Source organism: Papio anubis, chromosome 14 (genome assembly GCF_008728515.1).
Source record: "Papio anubis isolate 15944 chromosome 14, Panubis1.0, whole genome shotgun sequence".
NCBI lineage: Eukaryota > Metazoa > Chordata > Mammalia > Primates > Cercopithecidae > Papio > Papio anubis.
The window spans coordinates 85,942,955-85,970,795 of record NC_044989.1 but is presented as its reverse complement, the minus strand read 5'-3'; the positions used below and the strand labels follow the sequence as shown (position 1 = coordinate 85,970,795).

General features: G+C 51.4%; 1 protein-coding gene and 2 long non-coding RNA genes across 8 annotated transcripts; 1 reads left to right on the top strand and 2 right to left on the bottom strand.

Annotated features, from left to right (window-relative positions):
- On the bottom strand, nucleotides 1-1,578 carry LOC103877106. Its single transcript, XR_636676.4, has 2 exons — nucleotides 802-1,578; nucleotides 1-366 (listed from the first exon to the last, which is right to left on the bottom strand). It is a non-coding gene; the product is annotated as an uncharacterized LOC103877106 (long non-coding RNA).
- CAPG (capping actin protein, gelsolin like) lies at nucleotides 234-27,660 on the top strand. 6 transcript variants are annotated; one of them, XM_009184557.4, is made up of 10 exons: nucleotides 234-325; nucleotides 20,305-20,340; nucleotides 20,499-20,671; nucleotides 20,773-20,927; nucleotides 21,127-21,291; nucleotides 23,155-23,304; nucleotides 23,649-23,741; nucleotides 24,279-24,411; nucleotides 26,791-26,879; nucleotides 27,455-27,660. In XM_009184557.4, exons 2-10 carry the CDS (start codon nucleotides 20,318-20,320, stop codon nucleotides 27,518-27,520), a joined length of 1,047 nt encoding a protein of 348 aa, XP_009182821.1. In that variant the 5' UTR covers nucleotides 234-325; nucleotides 20,305-20,317; the 3' UTR covers nucleotides 27,521-27,660. The 6 variants fall into 6 exon arrangements, with proteins under 6 accessions (XP_009182821.1, XP_003908952.1, XP_009182817.1 ...); XM_003908903.4 differs by lacking the exon at nucleotides 234-325 and adding an exon at nucleotides 7,062-7,146; XM_009184553.4 differs by lacking the exon at nucleotides 234-325 and adding an exon at nucleotides 11,398-11,495.
- On the bottom strand, nucleotides 4,204-7,058 carry LOC103877107. Its single transcript, XR_636677.4, has 3 exons — nucleotides 6,752-7,058; nucleotides 6,179-6,350; nucleotides 4,204-4,713 (listed from the first exon to the last, which is right to left on the bottom strand). It is a non-coding gene; the product is annotated as an uncharacterized LOC103877107 (long non-coding RNA).
- Nucleotides 27,661-27,841: the final 181 nt, after the last annotated feature.

Below are 27,841 nucleotides of genomic sequence, written 5' to 3'. Positions count from 1 at the left end.
TCATGGCTAAACCTTCATTGACTAAGTATTTTCCTCCTTCCTTGATGATCCAGGATGTAGCAGTATATGCCCAGATCAGGAAGTGTAAAAGCTGAAAATGGAGTTGGAGACAGAAAGTCCAATGAGTTGCTGGCCACTGTGGTGTCACTGCTCCCGATACAGGTGTAACCTGAGTCTCCCACTTGGGAGCCAGAAATCAGCTGAGAAGAGGCCTCTGGAAAGAGGCCGCCCTGGCCCAGGAGGGTGGATGAAGTAGGGCCTCAGCACAGCTCATCCCACCGAGCAGGCCGGACCCTGAGTTCCTGGCTTGCACTGAAGGGTCTGGGTAAGTCCCTTCTGTAGCGCCTCAGAAGCTCCTTGGGCAACCTGGGAAGTTAGGACAAGAGTTCTGACTTTTGACCCTGAGGTGTGAGGAGAGTGCTTTGAGAGAGAGCATGGTGAATGCGAGTGACCTGGTTATTACCTCCGGGCAGCCTCCTAACCTCACTTTGACTCTGCCATGCAAAATTGATGCCTGGGCGCAGGGCGCCGACGATGGTCAGATACCGCGGCCTGAACACCCTGGAACCTACATCCCTGACTTGGAGGACCCAGGCCTTCCGGGGGCTTCTCCATGAGTCCTGCAGGCCACACAGGGACCCTAACGGACCTAGTCCAGTCTCAGGGTCTGGGCTGCTCCTCCCTCCAGGAATGGGAGTTTGCTCTAGGCGATGGAGGAAGGGTTCAGGAGGCCACTCTGCGTCCCTACTAGCTTGTGGGCCCAACCCCCTACCCACCATCTTCTTCTCCCACGGCCCCAACCTCGTAGGGAGGACACGGCGGGGCTCAGGTTCGCAGAGAAGGAGGGCTCGGAACAGCGACTCCAGGACAGAGCGGCGCGTGCAGGGGTGGGGAGCTGGGTTTGTGAGAAGAGAAGGCCATCTCCTCCCCAGCAGGAGAGCCTCCACCCAGCCACCGGAACCCCACCCTGCCTGGTACAATCTTTGCGTCCGGATCAGCACCCAAGGCCCCGCCCCACGTCCCGCTGCCTGCCGGGATTTGTAGTTTGTAGGGGTAGGGCCAGGAAGCGCGGGCGCGCGCAAGCGTGTGTGTGTGTGTGTGTGTGTGTGTGTGTGACTGTGTGTGTGTGTGTGTGTGTGTGTGTGAGTGACTGTGTGTGTCCGGGTGGGGGAGTCTGTTGTGTTCCCGTCGCGCGCGAGCGTGTGTGTGTGTGACTGTGTGTGTCCGGGGGGGGGTCTGTTGTGCTCCCCGTCGCGCGCGAGCGTGTGTGTGTGACTGTGTGTGTGAGAGACCGTGTGTGTGTGTCCGGTCTGTTGTGGTTCTCCCGTCCCCGAAGGCCTTCCGGACCTGGGCTCAGCAAAGGCACCGCAGGCCGCAACTTCCGAGACCCCGCCCCGCGGCCCACTGTCTGCTGGGATTTGTAGTTCGTAGGGTTCTAGGGCCCTGGCCGGGCGTGCAGCTCTCCTGAGTCCTCGTTTTTCTCGTGAGCCCTGGATCTGGACAGTGGGCCCGGCGCAAGGCCCGCGACTCCGGCTGGGCTCCCAGTGGCACTTTCTGCCGATCCTGAGATGTACCCGCCACGCCTGCGGGACTAACCTCTAGGTGGGCAAACTGAGGCACAAAGAGGGGCGCGCTCTGGCCTGAGTTGGCCCTCTTGTGAGAATTTGGACTGAGAGACCCAGCCCAGGCCTGGAAGGCAAGGCTGGGCCAGGCGAGGTGCTGGGCCCTTTCGATGTAAGAGTGTGCAATCAGTAGTGTTTCACAATAATGAACAGGCCTGCCCAGGACTGGCTGTGCATATTAGCGCTGGTTACCACAGGCTTGAGGGATCAAATTTTTATTTGGCACCACTACAGAGGGGAGCCCAGGGAGGGAGGAAGTCTCTTGTGACCAAGAAAACCTGTGGTCCACCCTGGCCTTCAACTCTGCTTTAATGATAAAAATAAACCGAGTTTGAGAGGGGGTGAGGAGGAGGGGTGTTTTGTGAACTGTAAAGTCCGTAGTATGAGTGAGGTGTTATTATCATCAGGATCAGACCTCAAAGCACTAGAGAAAAGGTCTGGGCCTTCAAGAGCCTCGCCTTAAAAGGGAGGGTATGGCCGGGCGCAGTGGCTCACGCCTGTAATCCTAGCATTTTGGGAGGCCGAGACGGGCAGACCACCTGACATCAGGGTTTCAAGACCAGCCTAGCCAACATGTCGAAACCCCATCTCTACTAAAAATACAAAAACTATCCGGGGGTGGTGGCACATGCCTATAATCCCAGCTACTTGGGAGGCTGAGGCAGGAGAATCGCTTGAACCCAGGAGGCAGAGGTTGCAGTGAGCTGAGATTGTGTGATTTTGTCACTACCCTCCAGCCTGGGTTACACAGTGAGACTCTGTCTCAAAAAAAAAAAAAAAAAAAAAAAAAAGGGAAGGTACACTTACTATAGTTATGTAAGAAATCCCCTTTGGGAGAAGCTGGGTGATAGGATTTCCCTAGACCTTTTTAATTTTTTTAAGTGGGGTGCAGATGGGTCAGGAAACTCAAAGGTTACAAAGCCCTTTCACTTTTTGTTTGCTTGTTGACAATTTTATTGAGATATAATATACCATATAATTCACCCATTTAAAGTGTACAATTCAGTGTTTTAGTATGTTCAGAGTTGTGTAACCATTATCACAATCTAATTTTGGAACACTTCATCATCCCCAAAATAAACCTGTACCCATTAGCAGTCCCTTCCCCAGCCCCCTCCATCCTCTTCAGCCCTAGGCAACCACTAATCTACTTTCTATAGATTTGGCTTTTGTGAACATTTCATATAAATGGAACCATACGGTATGTGGTCTTTTGTAACTGGCTTCTTTCACTTAGCAACATGTTTTCAAAATTCATCTAGGTTGCAGCATCTATCAGTACTCAGTACTGTTTCTGCAACTTTTTGTGAGTCTATAATTATTTTGAAATATATTTTTTTAAGCAAGGTATCTAGAGCCAGAGCTGAGACCAGACGAGGTGGCTCAGGCCTATAATCGCAGCATTTTGGGAGACTGAGGTCTCCTGAGGTCTCCTGGATCACTTGAGGTCAGGAGTTTAAGACCGCCTGGCCAACATCGTGAAATCCCGTCTCTACTAAAAATACAAAAAATTACCCGGGCGTGGTGGCACATGCCTGTGATCCCAGCTGCTTGGAAGGCTGAGGCAGGAGAATTACTTGAACTCAGGAGGCCGAATTTGCAGTGAGCCGAGATGGTGCCACTGCACTCCAGCCTGGGCGACAGAGCCAGAGTGTGTCTCAAATAAATAAATAAATAAATAAATAAATAAATAAATAAATAAATAAAGAGCTGAGCTAGCTCTTTGCTCGTTGCATGTGAAAGGACTCGCAGCTGGCGCCAGCATGCAGTGATAGTGGGGAGGGCATGGACTCCCACAACGTGGCTTCCCACCCATCCTCTACCGCTTACTAAGTGGGACCTAGAACAAGTGATTTTGACCTACTTTATCTCTGTTTCCTCGTCTGTCAAAAGAGGATAATAAGAGGATCTATGTTAGAGAGTAAATGCGAGGATTAAATGAGAAAATCATATTGAGGATAGCACCTGGCATATAGTGGCAGCACTCAGTAGTGTTAGCTGTTATGGTGTTGAGTACCCAGTGTGACGCTGGCTGTACGGGGGTAAACCTGTCTTCTGGGGGGACTAGTACCCCCATCCCAGGCACCTGGTGCCCTCCCCAGACCACTCATGCTGTACTGGACAGTCCCACTTTCCCAAGAAGTCACAAGGAATTCCAGCATGTCACTGTTCTGGTTGCCCCTGAGCACCTACCAGTGATTTAAGAAAAGGCAAAACCAAAGTTTTGGTTTTGAGCTTTATTCGGAAAATATGGCCACCCAGACCCCTGGCCATTCCCCAGGGCCTGTGAGGTGATCCAGAAAAATTCATTTGCAAATCAAATTTAATGGCTAGAAGCATCCCGAATTAATGTCTTCAAAGGAATATTTGGGGCAGGTGAGGTGCCTCACACCTATAATCCCAACACTTTGGGAGGCCGAGGAAGGAGGATCACCTGAGATCAGGAGTTCAAGACTAGCCTGGCCAAAATGATGAAACCCCGTCTCTACTAAAAATACAAAAAAATTAGCTGGGCATAGTGGCGTGTGCCTGTAGTCCCAGCTAATCAGGAGGCTGAGGCAGGAGAATCACTTGAACTGGGGAGGGGAACATTGCAGTGAGCTGAGATTGTGCCATTGCACTCTAGCTTGGGCGACGAGAGTGAGACTCCATCTCAAAAAAAGAAAAAAAAAACACGAATATTTGGGGGAATTTTGATGCTGGAATTAAGCATTGCAAAAGATCCCTGTCAGTCCCCCGTGATGAGGAAATGCAACTGCTCAGCCTGAGCTGTGCCTCTGGGTTGGAATTAGAGGAGCCAGAAGGGACCCTTCGAGTCTAGTGCTTTCATTCACAGATGGGAAACTGAGGCCCAGAGAGGGCCACATGGCATGGTAGTTAGAAGACAGGTCAGGAACTTGCTAGGAAGAATCTTGCAATTTCAGAACTTCTCAGCACTGGAAATGAGTCCATACCCCGAGATTACGGACACAGAAGCAGAAAGCTGATTGTCCTGGATATCCCCAGACCTTGGCCAGAGCCCAAGCAGCCAAGCCTGGAAGCCAGTGTCCAATGCTTCTCTCTCCTGGTTTTCTTCAGCCAGATGTTCATCCTAGAAGTAGGAGTTTATTAATAATGGTAATGGTACCTTGCATTGTCCAGGCCTTCATTCTTTTTGCAGATCCTCCCGGCTGGGCACAGTGGCTCACTCCTGTAATGCCAGCACTTTGGGAGGCCGAGGCAGAAGGATCACTTGAGCTCAGGAGTTCAAGGCTGCAGTGAGCTATGATCATGCCACTGCACTCTAGAGCCTAGGTGACAGAGTGAGACCCTGTCTTTAAAAAAAAAAAAAGAAAGAAAGAAAGAAAAAAAAAAGCAGCCTCTCATTGAATCCTCACAACCTTCCAAGGTAAGAGGATGGGGGCTTCTGTTGTTGTTTCACAGATAAGGAATCTGTGGCTAGGAAGTCTTAAGGGATTATCCCAAGGCAACAGAATCTGGGCAGTATTAGAATGTGGGGGTTTTGGCCGGGCGCGGTGGCTCAAGCCTGTAATCCCAGCACTTTGGGAGGCCGAGGCGGGCGGATCACGAGGTCAGGAGATCGAGACCATCCTGGCTAACATGGTGAAACCCCGTCTCTACTAAAAATACAAAAAACTAGCCGGGCGTGGTGGCGGGCGCCTGTAGTCCCAGCTACTTGGAGGCTGAGGCAGGAGAATGGCCTGAACCTGGGAGGCGGAGCTTGCAGTGAGCCGAGATCGCGCCACTGCACTCCAGCCTGGGTGACACAGCGCGAGACTCCGTCTCAAAAAAAAAAAAAAAAAAAAAAAAAAAAGAATGTGGGGGTTTTGCTGTCTGATCTGTTAATACATTCAGTAAAAATTTTTTTGAGTGCCTATTACCTGCTGGGTGCTATGCAGGGTGCTGAGGTTGCAGGGATGACTTGACATGGTACCTGGCTAGAGGTGCTAACATTGTGGTGGAGGAGGCACCTGTGGTATACCATAAAACATGGTGGGGAGGGAACTTGCCAGTGTGATAGAAGTGTTTTATATCTTGGGAGGGATGTGGGTTACATAGGTGTTGCATCTGTCAAAACTCATTTAAATCTACACATGATTTGTGCATTTCACTATAAATTTGACCTAAACAAAACAAAACTGCATGCTCTGGGAGGACTATTGAACGACCTTGGAGAGACCCAGTTGTCTGGAAGCAGGCCGGGCTGCCCATGGATCCAAGTCCACTTTTGCTTTGGGGTATGCCTGAGAAGTGTTCCATGGGGGTGTAGATGCAGGTGGCCCAGTGGCTTGATGTCCAGAATACCTGGGGAGCCTGAGGTGGGAGTTTCAGAGGAGGGATATTTAAGCTGAGTCTGCAGAGTGAGCAGAATTGGTCAAAGAAAGGCAGATAGTAGGCAGAGGGAGATGGTTTCTGTGCACTCCTTGCTGGAGTGTGCTTGTCTGAGGACACCCAGAGAGCAAGATTGTTTCCTTACCCCAGGCCCCACCCGTGGGCTTCAGAAAAACTCATTCTGGTTGGGATTTTTGAAGCTGCCTCCCAGAAAATGATCTTACCACTGTGTCACGAGGCCATGGCCTGACCCTCATGCTCTTTGTCAACTGACATCTCTCATGGGTTGGCTATGTCACATTCAGGAGCCAAAGCAGAAGTGTAGACCCTTTGCTGTCCAACACATTTCCAGAAGGCCAGGCCTCCTGGTGCAGACACTGGTTGGCCTGTTTTCCTCTGAATAAAGAAGAGAAGGATCGGGTGTTGCAGGTCAGATCAGCCTGGGTTAGAATCCTGGTTCAGCAGTTGGGTGCAGTGGCTCGTGCCTGTAATGCCAGCACTTTGGGAGGCCAAAGCGGGAGGATCGCTTGAGCCCTGGAGTTTGAGACCAGCCTGGGCAAGAGAGTGAGACCCAGTCTCTCAAAAAAAAAAAAAAAAAAGCAGTCCCAGCTACTCAGGAGGCTGAGGCTGGAGGATTGCTTGAGCCTGGGAGGTTGAGGCTGTAGTGAGCCATGATCACACCACCGCATTCCAGGTCCCGCGACAGGTGAGACCCTGTCTCAAAAAAAAAAAAAAAAAAAAAAAAATCTGGTTCTGCTACTGAACTAGCAGTGTGACACTGTGGACAAGTTACTTACCCTCTCTGAGCCTCCTCAAGACTTCATGTTTCCAGCAGGAATAATGATGGTAGATGTGAGGGCGCACCAAGCACATAGTAGGCTCTCACAGAACAGTAGCTATTCGCAGGGCGATTGAGGCGGGGGACCTAACGATTGAATGGAAGTGAACACTGCAATTCTCTCGCAAAGTTTACAGCATAATAAGCTTGTCCTTAGCTTCCCCTGTATCTTCCTTCTCACCCCCAATTCTAGGACCCTTTCGGGTGCCCCAGTCTCCCATAGGGGCGCCCCGCCAGCTCAGACCGGCTGGGTCCCTCCCTCTGACTCACTGCGGGCGGCTCCTGGCCGCGCAGCTCCAGGGGGCGGGGGGCGGCTGAGACAGCGCCCAGAGCCCCGGAGCAAGGTGTTGGCAGGCAAGTAGCGCGCTTCGGGGTCCGGTCGCCGGGGACCCGGGCTCCCTCTGTAGGGGTCGAACGGGCTTAACCGGTTCGGGGGCGCCCCGCTCCCTCCTCTTCTCCCACAGCCGGGGGCCGCTCTTAGGGGCGCGCCGTTTCCTGGCTTCCTGTAAGAAGAGGCGGGAGAGGTTGGGTCCGTGCTAAAGAAATGCTTTATTTTACTTCATTTGGGACAAACTAAGCAGTAGTGCTCAGGGGAGACCACAAGGGTAGGAACACTGTGCGTCTGGTAAAAAACTAGTTCTAGAGCGTCGTTACCAGATAACTCATTAGCATGTGCATTGAGTTCCTAGCCTCTCCCAAGAGTCCTAGGCTGAGCGACCAGCCCTTTAGTTTCTCTGTTGTTGTTGTTTGTTTTTTGAGACGGAGTTTTGCTTTTGTTGCCCAGGCTGGAGTGCAATGGCGAGATCTCGGCTCACTGCACCTTCCGCCTCCCGGGTTCAAGCGATTCTCCTGCCTTAGCCTCCCGAATAGCTGAGAGCTGAGATTATAGGCGCCCGCCACCACGCCCAGCTAGCTAATTTTTTTTTTTTTTTTTTTTTTTGTTTTTTTTTTTTGAGACGTAGTCTCACTCTGTCGCCCAGGCTGGAGTGCAGAGGCCGGATCTCAGCTCACTGCAAGCTCCGCCTCCCAGGTCCACGCCATTCTCCTGCCTCAGCCTCCCGAGTAGCTGGGACTACAGGCGCCCGCAACCACGCCCGGCTAGTTTTTTGTATTTTTTTTAATAGAGACGGGGTTTCACCGTATTAGCCAGGATAGTCTCGATCTCCTGACCTCGTGATCCGCCTGTCCCGGCCTCCCAAAGTGCTGGGATTACGGGCTTGAGCCACCGCGCCCGGCCTAATTTTTGTATTATTAATAGAGACAGGGTTTCGCCACGTTGGTCAGGCTGGTCTCGAACTTCTGACCTCAGGTGATCCGCCCGCCATGGCCTCCCAGAGTGTTGAGATTACAGGTGTGAGCCACTGCGCCCAGTCAATTGTTTAGCTGTTAATGTGGAAACCTCTCCCCCGTTTTTTTTTTTCCTGTGGTGATGGGAGAGGCTTTAGCCTAGAGAGGCTGAGTGTGAGGAACAGTGATTCCCATTGATCCTTGTCCCCTCCGTGGGTCACACAATCAAGAATTTAAGAGCTACCCAAGGTATGCGCTGGTGTGACCAAAATCAATGAACCTTTCCAGCGCTGGGGCTGGGAATGGAAACAGGAGAGTGCTCTGTGGTTTAACGTTCTTTCCTCCTGTGGAGAAACTCGGAGCTAGGGGAGGGGCCAGGCACATTGCTACCCCCTGGTGCTGCTGGCACAGTGCAAACTAAAGGGAAGAGAAAGAAGTTTGGGTTTATTGAGCATGTATTATTTGCTCATTAATCATAGGATCTCATTTCCTCTTCACATTTAACTGTGTGCACGTGTTATAGGTTGGGGCACAGAGAGGCTCCAGGAGGTGAAGTCACTTGCACAGCGAATAAGGAGCCAAATTGTCTAGCTCTTATCACTCTACCAGGTTAACGGCCCAGCCTCTGGTTTTGTGGGAACTAGGCCCTACTGGGATTCCAATGCAAACTACCCTTTTTTCTCTTTTTTAAAAAAACTTTAAAGTTCAGGGGTACATGTGCAGGTTTGTTATGTAGGTAAACTTGTGTCTTGAGGCTTTGTTGTACAGATTATTTTGTCTCCCCGGTATTAAGCCTAGTACCCATTAGTTATTTTCCTGAATCTCTCCCTCCTCCCACCCTCCACCAAACTACCCTATTATTATTGTTATTATTATTATTTTTTGAGACAGAGTCTTGCCCAGTCACCCAGGCTGGAGTGCAATGGCACGATCTCGGCTCACTGCAACCTCTGCCTCCTGGGTTCAAGTGATTCTCCTGCCTCGGCCTCCTGAATAGCTGGAATTACAGGCGTGCGCTGCCACCCCCGGCTAATTTTTTGTATCTTTAGTGGAGATGGGGGTTTCATCTTGCTGGCCAGGCTGGTCTCGAACTCCTGACCTCGTGACCCACCTGCCTCGGCCTCCCAGAGTGCTGGGATTTCAGGTGTGAGCCACTGTGCCTGGCCCACACTACCCTATTTTTAAGGCTGGCAGTTTGGTCATGGAGACACTTGGATGCTAGCTACAGGCCATGTTCTCTGGGGAGAACATTTAACTTCCTGTCTTGCTCTAGTGAAATTTTATCAACTTCATTTCAATAAGAAACATTCGTCCAGTTGGTTTTTTTTTGTTTGTTTGTTTGTTTTGAGATGGAGTCTTGCTTTGTCTCCCAGGCTGGAGTGCAGTGTCACCATCTCCGCTCTCTGCAGCCTCCGCCTCCTGGGTTCAAGCGATTCTTTTGCTTCAGCATCTGCAGTAGCTGGGATTACAGGCACCCATGACCCTGCCTGGCTAATTTTTGTATTTTTAGTAGAGACCGGGTTTCACTGTGTTGGCCAGGCTGGTCTTGAACTCCTGACCTCAGGTAATCAGCCTGCCTCAGTCTCCCAAAGTGCTGGGATTACCGGAGTGAGCCACCATGCCCAGCCCATCCAGTACTGTATTTTCTCCAGACTTTTCCCATGCAGTCAAATAATGAGGTTTGGTTTGAAGGTCTGCTAATTAGGAAGACTTGTTCCAGATGTTGCTCCAGTGCCCCAGGCCTTGACCCTGAACCTGGAGCCTTGTCTCAAGCCAGCCTACTGACCAATACCTTTCCAGGACAGGCCAGCTTGGCTTCAAGCGTGGCAGAGGAGCCACGCTTGTGTGGCTGCATAACTGGGTGCTCACTTTCTCCTGGAGCCTCATACCGAGTCCGCTCATCCTTCCTCCAGGGATTCAGAAGGGAATGGGAGCCTCCCTTGCAGGGGCTTCCGCTCCCTGTGTGTTTGTGGGCAGTCTTTTGGGCTCTCAGGACCTCAGTGTCCTCCGGAAAGCCTGAGTTGGAGGAGACGTGCTTTAGGGTATGGTCTCGGGTCCCGTGACTGTGATGTAGGAAGGATAGTTGCCCCGGGTCAACTCAGGATGGGCTGTCTCTCAGAGGGCCCAAGGCCCAGAAGGCATGATGATAAACATCTGGTGAATGAGAAGCAGACCAATGGGTAGAGACCCGAGAGGCATCAGCGTGGCACGCGGAAGATGACAAAGAATGTTTTATGGCCTCAGCCACTCCCTGAGAACTGAGCTTAACCAGGCGCAGTAGCCCGTGCCTGTAATCTCAGCATTTTGGGAGGCCGAAGTGGGAGGATTGCTTCAGCTCAGGAGTTCTAGACCAGCCTGGGTAGCAAGACTGTCTCCAGAAAAAATAAAAAAATTAGTCGGGCGTGTTGGTGCAGGCTTGTGGTCTCAGCTGCTCAGGAGGCTGAGGCAGGAGGATCGCTTGAGCCCAGGAGATCAAGGCTGCAGTTAGCTGTGATCATGCCACTGCACTCCAGCTTGTGTGACAGAGTGAGCCCTGTCTCAGAAAAAATAAAAATAAAAACCAAAAAGCTGATCTTAAAAAACATCAAACACAAGCCGGGCGCGGTGGCTCAAGCCTGTAATCCCAGCACTTTGGGAGGCCGAGACGGGCGGATCACGAGGTCAGGAGATCGAGACCATCCTGGCTAACACAGTGAAACCCCGTCTCTACTAAAAATACAAAAAACTAGCCGGGCGAGGTGGCAGGCGCCTGTAGTCCCAGCTACTCGGGAGGCTGAGGCAGGAGAATGCGTGAACCCGGGAGGCGGAGCTTGCAGTGAGCTGAGATCCGGCCACTGCACTCCAACCTGGGTGACAGAGCGAGACTCCGTCTCAAAAAAAAAAAAAAAAAAACATCAAACACTTGCTTTCGGGGCAAGGAGAAAGACAAGTTGAGGGAGGAGGAAAAAGGGATGTGGGGCCAGTGACCCTGCCCAGGAAATGTGACTAACCCAGCAGCGGTGGGGGCTGTGCAGCGCCTGCTCCAGGCCCTGAATGGAGAGCATGGCTTTCCTTGCTGGTCTCATACTCAGAGATGCCTTCCCTGATCTGCCTTGGCTGTGACCTGCAGCGGGCTGAGGCCATTGTGATGGGGCTATGTGGACCTCCAGCCTCCCTGTGGGCCCCTCTGAGGAGACGGCCTGGCATACCCACTGCCCACCCCAGTGCTTGCTCTTCTGCTTCAGGCCTACTGGCCTCCCAGCACTGCCTGCCCCTCCCTGTCGGGGGACATGGCCTCCACACCGGCTGGGGAAAGAGCCCAGGGGTGGGGCTGGTGGGTGGGGCAGGCAGAGAAGTAAGAGGGAAGTGAGAAGCTGGGTGGGGCAGGCTGGAAGGAAGACGAACCTACCAAGCAGAAGTAGGAGCAAGAAAGGAAGGTAGGAGTGTTGAAAGGTGGAGGTGGCAGGGTGGCTGCCAGCGAGGCTAGCTGGTACCCTCCTGGGTGGGCAGGCGAGGGCCGGCGGTGGTGGTCTGGGAACAGAGATCCACATTTCTGGATATCACTTTGTGCCGGGGTGGTGTTCCCTCAGCCCACTGTCCTGCCAGCCTAATGCCAGGCTCCAGGCACCTGATCTGATGGCAGCCGCGAAGCTGCCTGGAAGGATGGATGGGCTGTGCCCACGCTGCACGTGGAGGGACTCTTGGGTCAGGGCTTGTCCCAGCTGTGCCAGACCTCTTGAAAGAGGCCACCACACTGCTCCTGAAGGCCCTCAGCCAGACTGGAGGTGAAATCAGATTAGAAGCTGCCTGTCCCCAAGACAGGACTGTGGTGTGACTGGCTATTTGGTTGGGAGTGGCTTGGGGAGGGGGCAGGGCAGTCCTAGCCATTTGAATTCAAATGCAAGTGGCACATTTGATTATTTTGCAAACTCTGGAAGACCTTGGCTGAGGGTCTAGGTGGACTGTCTGAGGTAGGATGTGGGGAGGGAGGAAGTGGTGGAACCTGGGGAAGGATAGGAGACCTATTTGGTATCAGGGGAAAAACCATTTGGAATCCCCAAATGAGGCCTCTGGACCCAGATTCTGAGAATGCCATGTCCCAGGCTGGGAGATTCGGCGTGGTTTCTAGTGTGGACACCTACCTCTCCACCCCTGCTCCAGGAGAAGGGGAGGTGCTGTTTCATTTCACACCTAGGGGCAAGCAGGGACTGTGAAGGGAAGAGACCTATTGGGGGTCAGTGGAATCAGGATCTGAGGAAGGCAAAGGTACCACTGGACCCCGGCAGGATTTTTGTCCCTCTGACGGCTGTCAAGTCTTTCCTTAAAGGTGTGTGTAACGGCAACCCCCTCTCCCAGGTCCCCCAGTGTGTCCTCAAAGACAGCCTGAGTCAGGACCATGGGACAGCCAGCAGGGCTTGCCTCCTCCCCACCCCCAGCCCCATGGCAGTCTGATGGGACCTCTAGCCCCTGCTGTCTGCCTCCTGGGGCTGCTCCAGCCTGTCCCAGCCTTTTGCAATCCTGGGCTATCCCTTAGGTGCCACCCCAGTCTAATAATCGGAGCCCAGCAGGTCCAGTTAATCGAATGCATTCTTTGAGCACCTGCATGAGGTTCCAGCTAGATCCAGAGGCAAAATACACTTCCTGCCCTACAGGACCCTACAGTGTGGTAGTGGAGATGGGCAGGTCCGTAACTCACCACACTATGGCAGAGTGGGGAAAAGTAAAGTCTTTAAGAGGTGTAGAAGAGGCTGTTTGGTAAGGTGGTGAGTTCCCCATCACTGGAAGCCTTCAAGAAGAGGATGGTAAGGGATGCTATAGAAGAGATTTCTGCACTATGCGTGTGTGGGTGTGTGTAGGGCGGTGCAGGCAGAGCAGGACTAGATAAGAACTTTAGCACTTTCTTTTTTTTTTTTTTTTTTTTTTTTTGAGACGGAGTCTCGCTCTGTAGCCCAGGCTGGAGTGCAGTGGCCGGATCTCAGCTCACTGCAAGCTCCGCCTCCCGGGTTCACGCCATTCTCCGGCCTCAGCCTCCGGAGTAGCTGGGACTACAGGCGCCCGCCACCTCGCCCGGCTATTTTTGTATTTCTTAGTAGAGACGGGGTTTCACCGTGTTAGCCAGGATGGTCTCGATCTCCTGACCTCGTGATCCGCCCATCTCGGCCTCCCAAAGTGCTGGGATTACAGGCTTGAGCCACCGCGCCCGGCCAACTTTAGCACTTTCTAATGCTGACATCTGTGATTCTGTGACATTCTCCACCCAGAGGAAGTTTGTCTGCGGTTTCACTGGGTACGATGGCTCCCTTGTTCACTGCACCCTGCAGCTAAACCATGAAACATGGGCTATTCTTTGTCTCTGTGCACCTCTCCCCCAGTGCCAGGCCCCCAGCACAGACCTTGAGTGGAGTTGAATAGACTCATTCCTGGGCTGCTTGAGGAACAGAGGCATCAGGTGTGTCCTCTGTGCCATCATGTGCCACCATGCTTCAGTTGAGACATGAAGCAGCCAGGTTATGCTATAAAACAGGCTAAAGTATGTGCTCCCAGGGGAGAGGGCTGGGAGGACTCCCAGAGAAGGTGGAGGCCACTGAATGTCCTGGAAGTTTCCTTGGACAGCTGGGGCTTCATACAGGCCTGGAAGGATGAGGAATCTTTTTTTTTTTTTTTTTTTTTTCTGAGACGGAGTCTTGCTCTGTTGCCCAGGCTAGAGTACAGTGGTGCCATCATCTCAGCACACTGCAACCTCAGCCTCCCGGGTTCCAGCGATTCTCCTGCCTCGGCCTCCTGAGTAGCTGGAACTACAGGCACGCACCACCATGCCTGGCTAATTTTGTATTTTTAGCAGAGATGGGGTTTCACCATGTTGGCCAGGCTGGTCTTGAACTCCTGACCTCAGGTGATCCACCCGCCTTAGCCTTCCAAAGTGCTGGGATTACAGGCGTGAGCCACTGCACCCAGCCTAGGATGATGGGGTTTTAATGGATATAAGGGTGAACGTGGACACTGAGGAAGCTCGAGGAGCTGTGGGCTTGGACAGAGGGCTGGGAAAGGGGAAAGAATGAAAGGCCAGAGGTCAGGGTGGACCCTTCCCCAGGAGAGACTGTAACAAAAGGTCTTGGGACAGAGATCTGATGAGGCAGCAGGAGTTTCAGCCCTGACCAAGCATTAGAGTCATCTGGAGCTTCTCAAACACTGACATCCAGGCTCCACCCAGAGAGTCTGGTTTTAATGAGTCCAATACGGAAGCTAGACACTGGGGTTTTTCTTTCTTATTTTTCTGTAAATTACTTTTTTTTTTTTTTTTTTTTTTTTTGAGACAGAGTCTCACTCTGTCGCCCAGGCTGGAGTGCAGTGGTGTGATTTCGGCTTACTACAACCTCCACCTCCCAAGTTCAAGCAATTCTTGTGCTGCAACCTCCCAAGTAGCTAGGATTACAGGCATGTGCCACCACGCCCAGCTAATTTTTGTATATTTTGTAGAGACAGGGTTTCACCATGTTGCCCAGGCTGGTCTTGAACTCCTGAGCTCAAGCATTCCACCCACCTCGGCCTCCCAAAGTGTTGGAATTATAGGTGTGAGCCACCATGCCTGGCTGGCACTGGGGTTTTTCAAAAGCCCCCAAATGATTCTAATGTGCAGGCGAGCATTTGACACTGTTCTGGACAGAATTCACTGGAAGTACCACCATCAATTTGAGCATATGTTCAAAGTATGAGTGATCAAGCCTCACTCCAGACCTGTAGAATCAGATCCTCAGACCAGGGGCTTGGGCACTGTTAAAGAAAAAAAATATGGACCGGGCACAGTGGCTCATGCCTGTAATCCTAGCACTTTGGGAGGCCAAGGTGGGTGATCAACTGAGGTCAGGACTTCAAGACCAGCCTGGCCGACATGGTGAAACCTCATCTCTACTAACAGTACAAAAAATTAGCCAGGCGTGGTGGTGTGTGCCTCTAATCCCACTGCACAGGAGGCTGAGGCAGGAGAATTGCTTGAACTCAGGAAGCAAAGGTTGCAGTGAGCTGAGACAGTGCCACTGCACTGCAGCCTGGGCAGCAGAGTGAGACTCTGTCTCAAAAATAAAAAAAAAGAAAGAAAATTACTAAGAGGAAATGTCAAGGATAAAGAGATGCTGGCTAGACTGACCTAATAGGATTTTTTTTTTTTTTTTTTTTTTTTTTTGAGATGGACTTTCGCTCTTGTTGCCCAGGCTGGAGTGCAATGGCGTGATCTCGGCTCACCACAACCTCTGCCTTCCAGGTTCAAGTGATTCTCCTACCTCAGCCTCCTGAGTAGCTGGGATTACAGGCATGCGCCACAATGCCCAGCTAATTTTGTATTTTTAGTAGAGACGGGGTTTCTCCATGTTGGTCAGGCTGGTCTGGAACTCCCGACCTCAGGTGATCTGCCCGCCTTGGCCTCCCAAAGTACTGGGATTACAGGCATGAGCCACTGCGCCCGGCCCCTAACAGGATTCTTGCTTAATACAGGCCAGAGTGATCAGACATCACAGGGGCGGCGGGGGCAGGGGGATGAGGAACCCATTCAGATATCGACGATTATCAGATCGACCAGATATCGAGGGTAGGGGGTTCTGGCTAAATGGCCTTAGCAGGGTTCTTTTGCTAAAACTGGATTTTACAAGCACACAGATGGGCCTACAGGGAGGTTCAGAAGCCTGATTAAAGTTTGGCCAAGCAAAGAATATTTTTCAGTACCAACATTTTAATCAGGTCCCATGGTCATTCTAACGGGCAGCCAAACTCCTTTCTTTTCTTTTTTCTTTTCTTTTTTTTTTGAGACCAAGTCTTGCTCCATTGCCGAGGCTGGAGTGCAGTGGCACAGATCTTGGCTCACTGCAATCTCCGCCTCCCGGGTTCAAGTGATTTCCGGATAATTTTTGTGCTTTTAGTAGAGACGGGGGTTTCACCATGTTGGCCAGGCTGGTCTCAAACTCCTGACCTCAAATAATCCACCCACCTTGGCCTCCCAAAGTGCTAGGATTACAGGCCTGAGCCACTGCACCCTGCCTGCCAAACCCCTTTCATCCAAACCCTGATGTGGCTCTCTGGCATGTTGGCTGCCTGATTTTGAGTTAAACACAGAATGAAAAATAGTAAAGCTGACAATTGGTGCACTCCATGTCTCATTCCTGAGCTCTCCCTGATGGCTTCAGCTTGGGGCAGCCACTTCACCATCTCAGGCCTGGGTCACAGGCCGGGCTGCCTGTTGCAGGGGATGTGGGCACAGCATGTGATCCTCTGTGGGATGGAGAAACCTTAAAGTTTCCCTCTGCAAACCTCTGCTGTCTGTGGCTCCTCCTCCGGAATCGTGGTGCCAAAATATGCCTTCCACTATTTTGTAGGTTGGGAAAGGAAAAGGAAAGTCATAATTCACACAGTATTTCACATCCATCATCACTGCCCTTGACCTGTCCCTCTTTGTTTCCTACTCAGACTTAATACCTTCTGCTCTGTCATCTACCTTCCCCTGACCCCCGACTTCCCTGGCCCCTGCCAAATGTTGCACTTCCTGATCCTGCTGCCCCAGCCCCCAAGAATCTCCCGATGGTGCCAACTTGCATTTTTACCCTCCAATTCCCCAAGCCCTTACCCCGTGCCACTGGGGCTCACCTTACACAAACTCTGTCCGAATGGATGCACAGCATGAATTGTATTATGTACGAAGTGCATGCTGGCTCTGTGATCTCTGCATTTTGAGCCAAAAAAAGAAATCCTCTAGTGATGGGAACCTATGAGAGCGACAGTGAGTGGAGCTGTAGCTGTTGCATTTTCTGAATTTTTTCAAAAGATAATATATTTTTTTAAAATGTTTGTGTTTAGCATTTTTTCCTTTGAATGACTTGTCCAGAAAAAGTTGCTCCCATTGGCCCACAGAATAAGGATGATGTTCATCATTCTGGCATTTGAGGGAAGCTGGGCGTACAGAATTGATAGCTGATGCCTGGGAGTGGGTGAAATTTCCCAGGGAGGGAGTTTAGAATTAGAGCAGCCATTAAGTATAATGTTAGGCGAAGGGTTTGTTTGTTTGTTTGTTGTATTTTAATAGATGCCTTTTTATCAAGTTACGGAGGTTTCCTTCTATTCCTAGTTTGTGGGTAAAAAAAAATTTTTTTTTCTTTTTTTTTTGAGACAGGGTCTCACTGTCATCCAGGTTGCAGTTCAGTGGCATGATCTTGGCTTACTGCAGCCTCTACCTCCTGGGCTCAAGCGATACTCCCTCCTCAGCCTCCTGAGTAGCTGGGATCTGGGATTACAGGCTTGCACTACCACATTTGGCTGATTTATTTATTTATTTATTTATTTATTTATTTATTTATTTATTGAGACAGAGTCTCACTCTGTCACCCAGGCTGGAGTGCAGTGGCATGATCTTGGCTCACTGCAACCTCTGCCTTCTGGGTTCAAGCAATTCTCCTGCCTCAGCCTCCCGAGTAGCTGGGATTACAGATGCATGCCACTACGCCCAGCTAGTTTTTGTATTTTAGTAGAGATGGGGTTTCACCATGTTGGCCAGGCTGATCTCGAACTCCTGACCTCATGATCCACCCACCTCGGCCTCCCAAAGTGCTGGGATTACAGGTGTGAGCTACTGCACCTGGCCTTAGCTGATTTTTAAAATTTTTATAGGGTTGGGGTCTCCCTATATTGCCCAGGCTTGAAAAAATTTAAAACTAGGAATCAATGTAGAAATTTTGCTAGCCGGGCGCGGTGGCTCACGCCTGTAATCCCAGCACTTTGGGAGGCTGAGGCGGGTGGATCACGAGGTCAGGAGATCGAGGCCCTCCTGGCTAACATGGTGAAACCCTGTCTCTACTAAAAATACAAAAAATTAGCCGAGCATGGTGGCAGGTGCTTGTAGTCCCAGCTACTTGGGAGGCTGAGGCAGGAGAATTGGCATGAACCTGGGAAGCGGAGCTTGCAGTGAGCCAAGGTTGCACCACTGCACTCCAGCCTGGGCGACAGAGTGCGGCTCCGTCTCAAAAAACAAAAATAAAAAAAATAATAATAAAAAAAAAAAGAAATTTTGCTAAATGCTGTTTCTGCATCTATTGAGATGATTACACATAGATGTTTGTTAATAGGGTAGATAGCATTGATTTTCAAATTTTGGTGGTTTTTTTTTTCTTTTTGCATTGTGAGCTGCTTTATTTATTTATTTTAAATTTGTAATTGACAGATAATAGTTGTACATACTTAGCAGGTGCAGTGTGATGTTTCATTGTATAATGATCAAATCAAGGTAATTAGTGTATCCATCACTTTAAACATGTATCATTTCTTTGTGATGATAACATTCAAATCCTCTCTTTTGGCTATCTTGAAATATACACTGCATTATTATTAGCTATAGTCACCCTGATTTTCAGATATTAAACCAACCTTGCATTCCAGGGGTAAACCTCATTTGGTCATCATGGTTTATTTTTGATATATTATTTGATTTCATTTGCTAAAATTTTGTTAATTTTCTTTTTTTTTTTGAGATGGAGTTTCACTCTGTCACCCATGCTGGAGTGCAATGGCATGGTCTAAGTTCACTGCAGCCTCTGCCTCCCGGGTTCAAGCGATTCTCATGCCTCAGTCTCCTGAGTAGCTAGGACTATAGGCACGTGTCACTATACCCAGCAAATTTTTGCATTTTTAGTAGAGATAGGGTTTCACCATGTTGGCCAGGCTGGTCTCAAACTCCTGACCTCGTGATCTACCCACCTTGGCCTCCCAAAGTGCTGGGATTACAGGCGTGAGCCACTGTGCCCAGCCAAATTTTGTAAATTTTTTTATGTGTATGTTCATAAGCAATATTGATCTGTAATTTTCTTTTTGTGTAATTTATTTATCTGGTTTTGTTATCAGGAGAATGGTGGCAGCATAGGATGAATTGAGAAATGTTCTGTGATCTATTTTTTTGAAGATTTTGTGTATAATTGATATCATATCCTTTTTAAATTTTTGGTAGAAATTACCAATGAAGCCATCTGGGCTTGGGTTTTGGGGGGAATGAGTTTTTTACTACAGATTTATTTTCCTTAATAGATATGGGCACTGTTCAGATAATCTGTGTCTTCTTGAGTGAACTTTCATAATTTGTATCTTTGAAGGAATTTGCCCATTTTATGTAAGTGGTTGAATATATTGGCATAAAGTTTTTATAATATTCTCTTTATCCTTTTAATATCTGTAAAATCTGTGGTGATCTCATATCTCTCATTTCTGTATTGAGACTTGTGTTTTCTCTTTCTGCTAATCAGTTTGTCTAAAGATTTATCAATTTTATTGGTTTTAAAAAAAAACTTGCTGGGCGCAGTGGCTCACGCCTGTAATCCCAGCACTTTGGGAGGCCGAGGCGGGTGAATCATCTGAGGTCAGTAGTTTAAGACCAGCCTGGCCAACATGGTGAAACACTGTCTTTACTAAAAATACAAAAATTAGCCAGGCGTGGTGGTGTGGGCGTGTAATCCCAGCTACTTGGGAAGCTGAGGCACAAGAATCAGTCAAACTCAGGAGGCAGAGGTTGCAGTGAGCCGAGATCACACCACTGCACTCCAGCCTGAGTGACAGAGTGAGACTCTGTCTTCAAAAAAAAAAGCCAACTTGAGGCCAGGCATGGTGCCTCATGCCTATAATCTCAGCACTTTGGGAGGCTGAGGTGGGCAAATCACTTGAGGTCAGGAGTTCAACACCAGCCTGGGCAACATGGCAAAACCTGTCTCTACTAAAAATACAAAAATTAGCCAGGTGTGATAGTGGTGCCTGTAACCCCAGCTACTTGGGAGGCTGAGACCGGCGGATTACTTGAACCCGGGAGGCGGAGGTTGCAGTGAGGTGAGATTGGACCACTGCACTCCAGCCTGGGCAACAGAGTGAAACTCAGTCTCAAAAAAAAAAAAAAAAAAAAAAGATTCATTACTCTTCTCTCTTGTTTCTGTTTTCTGTTAATTTCTGCTTTTATTTTAATTTCTGTGAGATCTCAGAAGAGGGAAGACCCTGGCCCAGGGGTCAGAGACCTTATTTCCATGAACCACTCACTAACTGTGTGTGTGTGGCCTTAGACTTAGAATTTCTGAGACTCATTTTCTTTGTCTGCATAATGGAACTAGGGCTCCTAGAGATGAAATAGTTGACGAATATGAAAGTACTTGGCCAGTGGGAAGGCCCTCTCCAGCCCCACGCAAGAGGTCCTTTTTGCGGCATTTGTAATAATAATGGCTTCTTCTTTCTTTCCAGATCTGAAGACAGCATGTACACAGCCATTCCCCAGAGGTAAGCTGCATGCCCCATCTCCTTTCACAACTTCCCCTTCTTCACCTCCAAGGGCTGCCCCTCCCCACCGCTCTCCTCATCTGCAGTCGCCAGGCCTGCCCAGGGCTGTGCTTGGGCCAGTGGGTCCTGGCTGCTGTCAACCCTCTCTCTTCTCGCAGTGGCTCTCCATTCCCAGGCTCAGTGCAGGATCCAGGCCTGCATGTGTGGCGGGTGGAGAAGCTGAAGCCAGTGCCCGTGGCACGAGAGAACCAGGGCATCTTCTTCTCGGGGGACTCCTACCTAGTGCTGCACAATGGCCCAGAAGAGGTTTCCCATCTGCACCTGTGGATAGGTAAGGGGATCTGGATGGGGGAAGGTTAGGCCCAGGCAGGGGAGGGAGGGGTCTGGCATGGATCACAAGGGCCTTGCCCTGCCCTCTCCCACTTGTCCCAGGTCAGCAGTCATCCCGGGATGAGCAGGGGGCCTGTGCCGTGCTGGCTGTGCACCTCAACACGCTGCTGGGAGAGCGGCCTGTGCAGCACCGCGAGGTGCAGGGCAATGAGTCCGACCTCTTCATGAGCTACTTCCCACGAGGCCTCAAGTACCAGGTCAGAGCCTACCTCCAGGCACCCCCACCCTGCAGCTTCTCTCAGAGCCAGCCCCGCTTCTGGCTGGTTCTTAACCTGCAGAAGACCCGGGTGCCTTTGGGGCTAGATCCCCACCTTTCTGCCCGTCTCCCAGTGGGATGGGGTGCAAAGGGCTCTGGGTCTCCTGTCAGTCCACTCAGATGGGCTGTCTGGGCTGCAGGAAGGTGGTGTGGAGTCAGCATTTCACAAGACCTCCACAGGAGCCCCAGCTGCCATCAAGAAACTCTACCAGGTGAAGGGGAAGAAGAATATCCGTGCCACCGAGCGGGCACTGAACTGGGACAGCTTCAACACTGGGGACTGCTTCATCCTGGACCTGGGCCAGGTAGGTAGGCTGGCGAGACTGAACACTCCGTATTGGCACCATCCTTTACAAGGACAGAGGGGCAGGAGGCCAGGAAAGAGGGAGAGAAGCTGAGAAGCTGTAAGCCCATTCCAAGTCAGAGCCCTCTGACCATTGGAGAACATCCCTATATTTGTAAGGACTGATGCCAGCCTCCTTCTGCCATCTAGACATTGCCTCTGATGCTCTGGAGCTTTCTCCCTCCTCTTGGAAGCCTCTGAGTTCACTGCCTGCCAGACCATTCATTAATTCAGTCACTGATCTCTTCATTCAGTGAATCTATGATGCCCTCTCTGAGCCAGCACAGGGACCATAAAAGCTCGCTCTGGGGAGGCAGCCAAGATGGGCCGGTCACTTGCCATAACCTGAGGCAGGATGTGATGAGGACTTTAAGGGGGACAGCTGCCATGTGCTGGGGGGGCTTGAGGCAGGGAGGGGCCCTCTAGCCTGAGCCGAAGCCAGTTGTCCCAGGAAGGTGACATTGGACTAGACCTATATGAGGGGAGATGCCACTCCAGGCAAAGGGAGAAGGTGAGCTGAGCCACCAAGGTGGGGAAAGGTGTAGACATGCACACACCAGGGGTCTAATGAGACTGGGACCCGGGCTGGGGGACAGGAGCAGCGAGAGGGAAATTGCTAAGGAAGGTGGAAGGTGAGCCCCAGGTCACGAGGAGATTGATTGGCTGAGGAGTATGGGCTGCATCTTGTGGCGGTGAAGATTTGGGGCAGAGAAATCAATCCAGGAGCTCTTGGTGAGGAGGCCTACACGTGCTGAGACAAGGAAGGGGATGGGTGAACAGACTTTGCCATTACCAGAAGAGGAGAGGTGACAGGGGCTCTGCCAGGCAGGGCAGCGGGTAGGAGTGTGAGACGCTGCGCTCAAGGAGACATTCAGCCACTCACCCATCCAGTCTTTCACTCAGTCAGTCAATATTTATTTTGCACCTAAATCCATGCCAGGCTCTGTTTTAGCAGTGGACCCACAGCAGTGAGCAAAGCCAAACAAAACCTTCATGTCCTAATGAAGCTCACTTTCTAGTAGGTGGAGATAGGTGGTAAGAGACGTTTAAACATAGGAGATATGTGATGGGAAGAAAAAGAGGCGCCGGGCGCAGTGGCTCACGCCTGTAATCGCAGCACTTTGGGAGGCTGAGGTGGGCAGATCACCTGAGGTCGGGAGTTCGAGACCAGCCTGACCAACATGGAGAAACCGCATCTCTACTAAAAATACAAAATTAGCCGGGCATGGTGGCACATGCTTGTAATCCCAGCTACTCGGCAGGCTGAGACAGGAGAATCTCTTGAACCCAGGAGGCGGAGGTTGCGGTGAGCTGAGATTGTACCATTGCACTCCAGCCTGGGCAACAAGAGTGAAACTCCATCTCAAAAAAAAAAAGAAAAAGAAAGAGGCTTGAGCCCAGCAGTTTGTAACCAGCCTGGGCAATATAGTGGGACCCCATTTCTACAAAAAATTAAGAAATTAGCCAGGCATGGTGGCACGTGCCTATAGTCCCAGCTGCTTAGAAGCTAACGTGCAAGGATTGCATGAGCCTGTGATGTCCAGGCTGCAGTGATCATGTCTTTGCACTCCAGCCTAGATGACAGAGTGAGACCCTGTCTTGAAAAAAAAGGAAGGAAGACAGATGGCAGGTGGGCAGAGAAACAGGTGCAGAGGGTGGTCGTGGGCATTCTCAGAGAGCCCTCTGTGCTTTGCTCTGCCTTCCTGATTGTCCTGCCTCAGGGACAGTTCAGAGAGGAGAGAGGGAGAGCTGTGGGCCCTTCTCTGAACCGGGGAGCAGGATACAGGCACCTGGCTCTGACCTGGGCTTTCCTGCTTCCCTGCAGAACATCTTCGCCTGGTGTGGTGGAAAGTCCAATATCCTGGAACGCAACAAGGCGAGAGACCTGGCCCTGGCCATCCGGGACAGTGAGCGACAGGGCAAGGCCCAGGTGGAGATTGTCACTGATGGGGAGGAGCCTGCTGAGATGATCCAGGTTGGGGGACACTGGAGTGGGCAGCCAGGAGCCTCTGCTTGAAAGTGGCCAAGAGAGGTGGTGATGAGCTGAGGCCTGAGGGTGGCCGGTGGAGGGTGGCAGGGGGCATCTGGGGTACTGCCTTGGGCTGTGGCCAGCTCACAGGGTGCCCCTCTGAGTAGATGCTCACCCTCGAGGCTGAGCAGCCTCGCTGGTGGGGTGGGCTGGACACTCACCTCACCTCTGCTGGGTGCCCTAGTGCAGGGCGCAGTTTGCCCCACCAGAAGCTGTGGCGCTGGGCATGATGGGCTGGGAAGTTCCAGGGCAAGGGTCCCTATAAACCTGGCCTGCTCCGGCCCCTGCAGGTCCTGGGCCCCAAGCCTGCTCTGAAGGAGGGCAACCCCGAGGAAGACCTCACAGCTGACAAGGCAAACGCCCAGGCCGCAGCTCTGTATAAGGTGGGCCCCACAAGCCTGCCCTGGGACCCGGCAGCAGGGAGGGTGGGAGCCTGCACAGCACAGCTGCGTGCAAGCAGGGTGGAGGGGAGAAGGCAGGGGGAAGGTGGGGCTGGAACCGGGGTGGGAGGTGGGGAGTTATACAGGACTGGGAGTGAGAGGAGGATGGGGAGTGGGCGGAAGGCATGCCCTGCTGAGGAGATGAGTGCACCTCACTTCCAGCCCATGCTTGGTGAAGGCTTGAAGCCAATGCTGAGCTTTTCTTTCTTGAATTCTGTGCATTTCTTTGTAATTTGGAATCCACCTAATTTCCAAATGGGTTCGGGGCCCCTGTGCTGCAGGGATTGGGGTGATGGAAGGGAGTGTGGCTGCCTGGAATTTGCTTTTCAGGTCTTCATTCTCCTGTGTGCTCCTGGGACCTGGGCGGTGGGCAGCGGGGCAGAGTGGGAGGGAGCAAGGGAGGGCCAGCCTCCCCCACCTCAGGCTGAGGTGAGGGCTGGTGTGTGGGGGGTGAGATCAGGCACTGTCCGTCTTCCCCAGGTCTCTGATGCCACTGGACAGATGAACCTGACCAAGGTGGCCGACTCCAGCCCCTTTGCCCTTGAACTGCTGATATCTGATGACTGCTTCGTGCTGGACAACGGGCTTTGTGGCAAGATCTATATCTGGAAGGGTACGTGGCTCCTCTGTAACAGCCTGAGATGCCTGTAGCTTCTCTGACCTGGGCAGGCTTCCCTTTGCAGGGCTCAGCCTGTCTAGCTGCTTGTAAAAGACAGCCTCAGGGAGCCTGCATGCTTCTGGCTGGCCATTTTCTCTCTCTTTAAAAAATGTTTTTTAAAGATAGAGATGGGGTCTCTCTGTGTTGCCCAGGATGGTATCAAACTCTCGGGCTCCAGTGATCTTCACCTTGGCCTCCCAAAGTGCTGGGATTACAGGCGTGAGCCATGGCACAGGCATCACTGTTTTCTTTCTTTTTTTTTTTTTTTTTTTGAGACGGAGTCTCGCTCTGTCACCCAGGCTGGAGTGCAGTGGCGTGATCTCAGCTCACTGCAATCTCCGCCTCCTGGGTTCAAGCGATTCTCCTGCCTTAGCCTCCCGAGTAGCTGGGACTACTACGCCACCACGCCTGGCTAATTTTTGTATTTTTAGTAGAGGTGGGGTTTCACCACCAGGCTGGTCTCAAACTTCTGACCTCAAGTAATCCGCCTGCCTCGGCCTCCCAAAGTGCTGGGATTACAGACATGAGCCACTGCCTCGCCATTTTCTCTTTGCTGTTCCCACCTCCTAAATTCTAGACGATGACTCTGAAACTTCAGCAAGCCTCAGAATCACTTCAGGGCCTGTTTAGATGGCTGGGCTCCATCCCCAGGGATTCTGACTCATTAGGTCTGGAGTGGGGCAGAACGGGCATCTCTAACAAGTTTCCGGGTTACGTCTGTGCCGCTGGCGCCAGGGACCACACTTTGAGAACCACTGCCCTAGCCAAGCTCTAGACTTTCGGGGCTTCTGGGATCCCTGATCCTGGGATTCTGCCTCAAGGTTTGACAGAAATGAATTTTAGACAAATTAAACATCATTTTATGCAGTGAGTGGTGAACCTGTAGAACTTGTTTTTCCAAGAGATTCTATCTTCTGGAAATAGAAACACTATTGGGCAGAACCTGTTCTACTTGGTTTGACTGAAAATGAAACAAACTTGTTCTGAGTCTCTGTCTAGGGTCTGAGAATTTTCAGCAATAGCATTTGCTCAACACCCAGTTGTGGGGTCAACCAAGGCAGAGAAAATGCGAGACCCTAGCCTGGTCAGGAAGGCAGACAAGTAGGTGGGTATCTACAGATAGCTGCTACCAGGCATTTCATAGTATTGCTTCTGAAACTCAGCAGAGATAGAGGTGAAAGGAAGGAGCTGGGAGCAGCAAAAGTGGGAAGAGAGAGGCGTGCGTGAGCTGCAGGGCTGCCTTTTCTCTACTGCCAGAGGGCACATATCCCATAGAACCAATAAGCAGAGGGGGGTTCCCAGAGACCCACAGAAGCATGTATAAACCGGAGCAAGGAACCCAACCACTATGGAAAGAGAAACCAGAGGAGAAACAGGAGACTTGGGAGGCCAGGAAGAGAAGGATCTCATGGGTAGGGGGGCAGCTGGTCAGTTGACAGAGGAAGGAATCCAGCACATTAATTTCAGATACATTGTAGTTCATGGCATTTTATAGCCTGCCTAGAGAGACAACCACATCATGGCATCGTTTCGGCATCATTTCCTTGGAAAAATGTGTGGCAGCCTGGGCAACGTGGCAAAATATCACTTCTCTACAAAAAAACAAAAATTAGCTGAGTGTGGTGGCGTGCACCTGTGGTCCCAGCTACACGGGAGGCTGTGGTGGGTGGATTGCTTGAGCCTGGGAGGTTGAGACTGTAGTGAGCTGTGATGGTGCCACTGCACTCCAGCCTGGGCGACAGAACGAGACTGTGTCTCAGAAAAAATAAAAATAAAAAAGCCTGGAATGAGCAGTTTGAGTTCTCAGGACTGCCAGCAGAAATGACTGGATTATGTGGGGTCTTCATTTTTGTAAGCACTTAGTTAGCATAACCGTTAGGCCAGTGTAGCTCTGCCGGCATTATGGGAGTAAGTTCACCTCTATAATAAATTGTACCCTTTGTCTTATTTAGTTTTTCAGAAAAGGCTTGATGAACTCAAGAGGTGAGGGGTCCTGGGGGAAAAGGAGACCTGTAACCTCACAGTCTGATGTTAGGGTGAACACCTGTTCCTCTCCCTGAAATATTCAAGGGGCCCAGGTCAGAACAGGTTTGCATGATCAGACCCGGGCAGAAGAGGGGTTTTCATCTACCTTGGTGCTACCAGTGTAGGAAAATTCTTAAGGGACTGACTCCACATCTCCAAAGAGCCCCTCAGCATTCTTGAGACCCCTGGTCTATTTATTGTAAAAATTGCTGGCTCTTCTGTGGACTCCCTTAAATTTCCTCAAGAAAAATGGGATGGGGGCTAAAGAGGGTCCCTGCTCTTTTTAAAAATCTCCTTCCTATAATCCAGGGCGAAAAGCGAATGAGAAGGAGCGGCAGGCGGCCCTGCAAGTGGCCGAGGGCTTCATCTCGCGCATGCAGTATGCCCTGAACACCCAGGTGAGGAGATGCCTATGCCCCCAGCCCTCCTCCTAGGGCTCTTCCTGTGGCCCCTGACCCCTCAAATTGGCCAGGAAGGGCAAGAGCGCCTCGGGCACTGTCAGGAACAACCAGGCCTCCCTCTTAGACCCATCCAGTGGGAAAGCCCATCTCAATCCTTCAAAATGTCAAAATACTTATTTTCAAAGAGGATGTTGGGCAGCACTCCCCTGGGCACACAGAGAACTGGGTGCTCCTCCTCTGGGCGATTGCCCCTGGCTGGTGCCACCCCTCCAGCCGCAGCACAGTGTCCACAAGTCATCCCGCGGGGAGCTGACAGGGCTCACCTACAGTTGGTGGCGTTTATTGAACTGTGCATCCACGTCCTTGAAGCAGTCTGTTGCTTCAGTCTGTGTCCCTGAAACCTTGGTTCTCATCTTGTGGCTCATCCAGGGGAGCTTTCCTGGCCTGGACTGCACAAGGACTCAGGCCGGGCGCCCACACCCTCCTCCCTGGCTCTGGCCCCATCCTGTCCTCCCGGGCTGAGGCAGACGTGCAACTTTGTGAACCAGACTTCTCCCCCGCTGTCCCTGCAGGTGGAGATTCTGCCCCAGGGCCGTGAGAGTCCCATCTTCAAGCAATTTTTCAAGGACTGGAAATGAGGGTGGGCGTCTTCCTGCCCCATGCTTCTCTGCCCCCCACCGCCTGCCTACTTGCTTCTCTGGCTGCCTGGTCAGTGCAGAGGTGCCCCCTGCAGGTGTTCAATAAAGGAGACAAGTGCTTTCCCAGCTCTTTTCCTGCACCGCCTGACCTGGGCTCATTCTGTCACCCACCTATTCACCTGGGTTCATCCCCATGCTGGGGGTGGAGTAGCACACAGATGACAACTGCACAGCCTTGGAGGCACCAGAGCAGCTTTGCATGACTGAGGAGTCCCAGCCAGGCCTGCAGGGACTGCTGTGAACCCAATAAGGAGGTGGTAC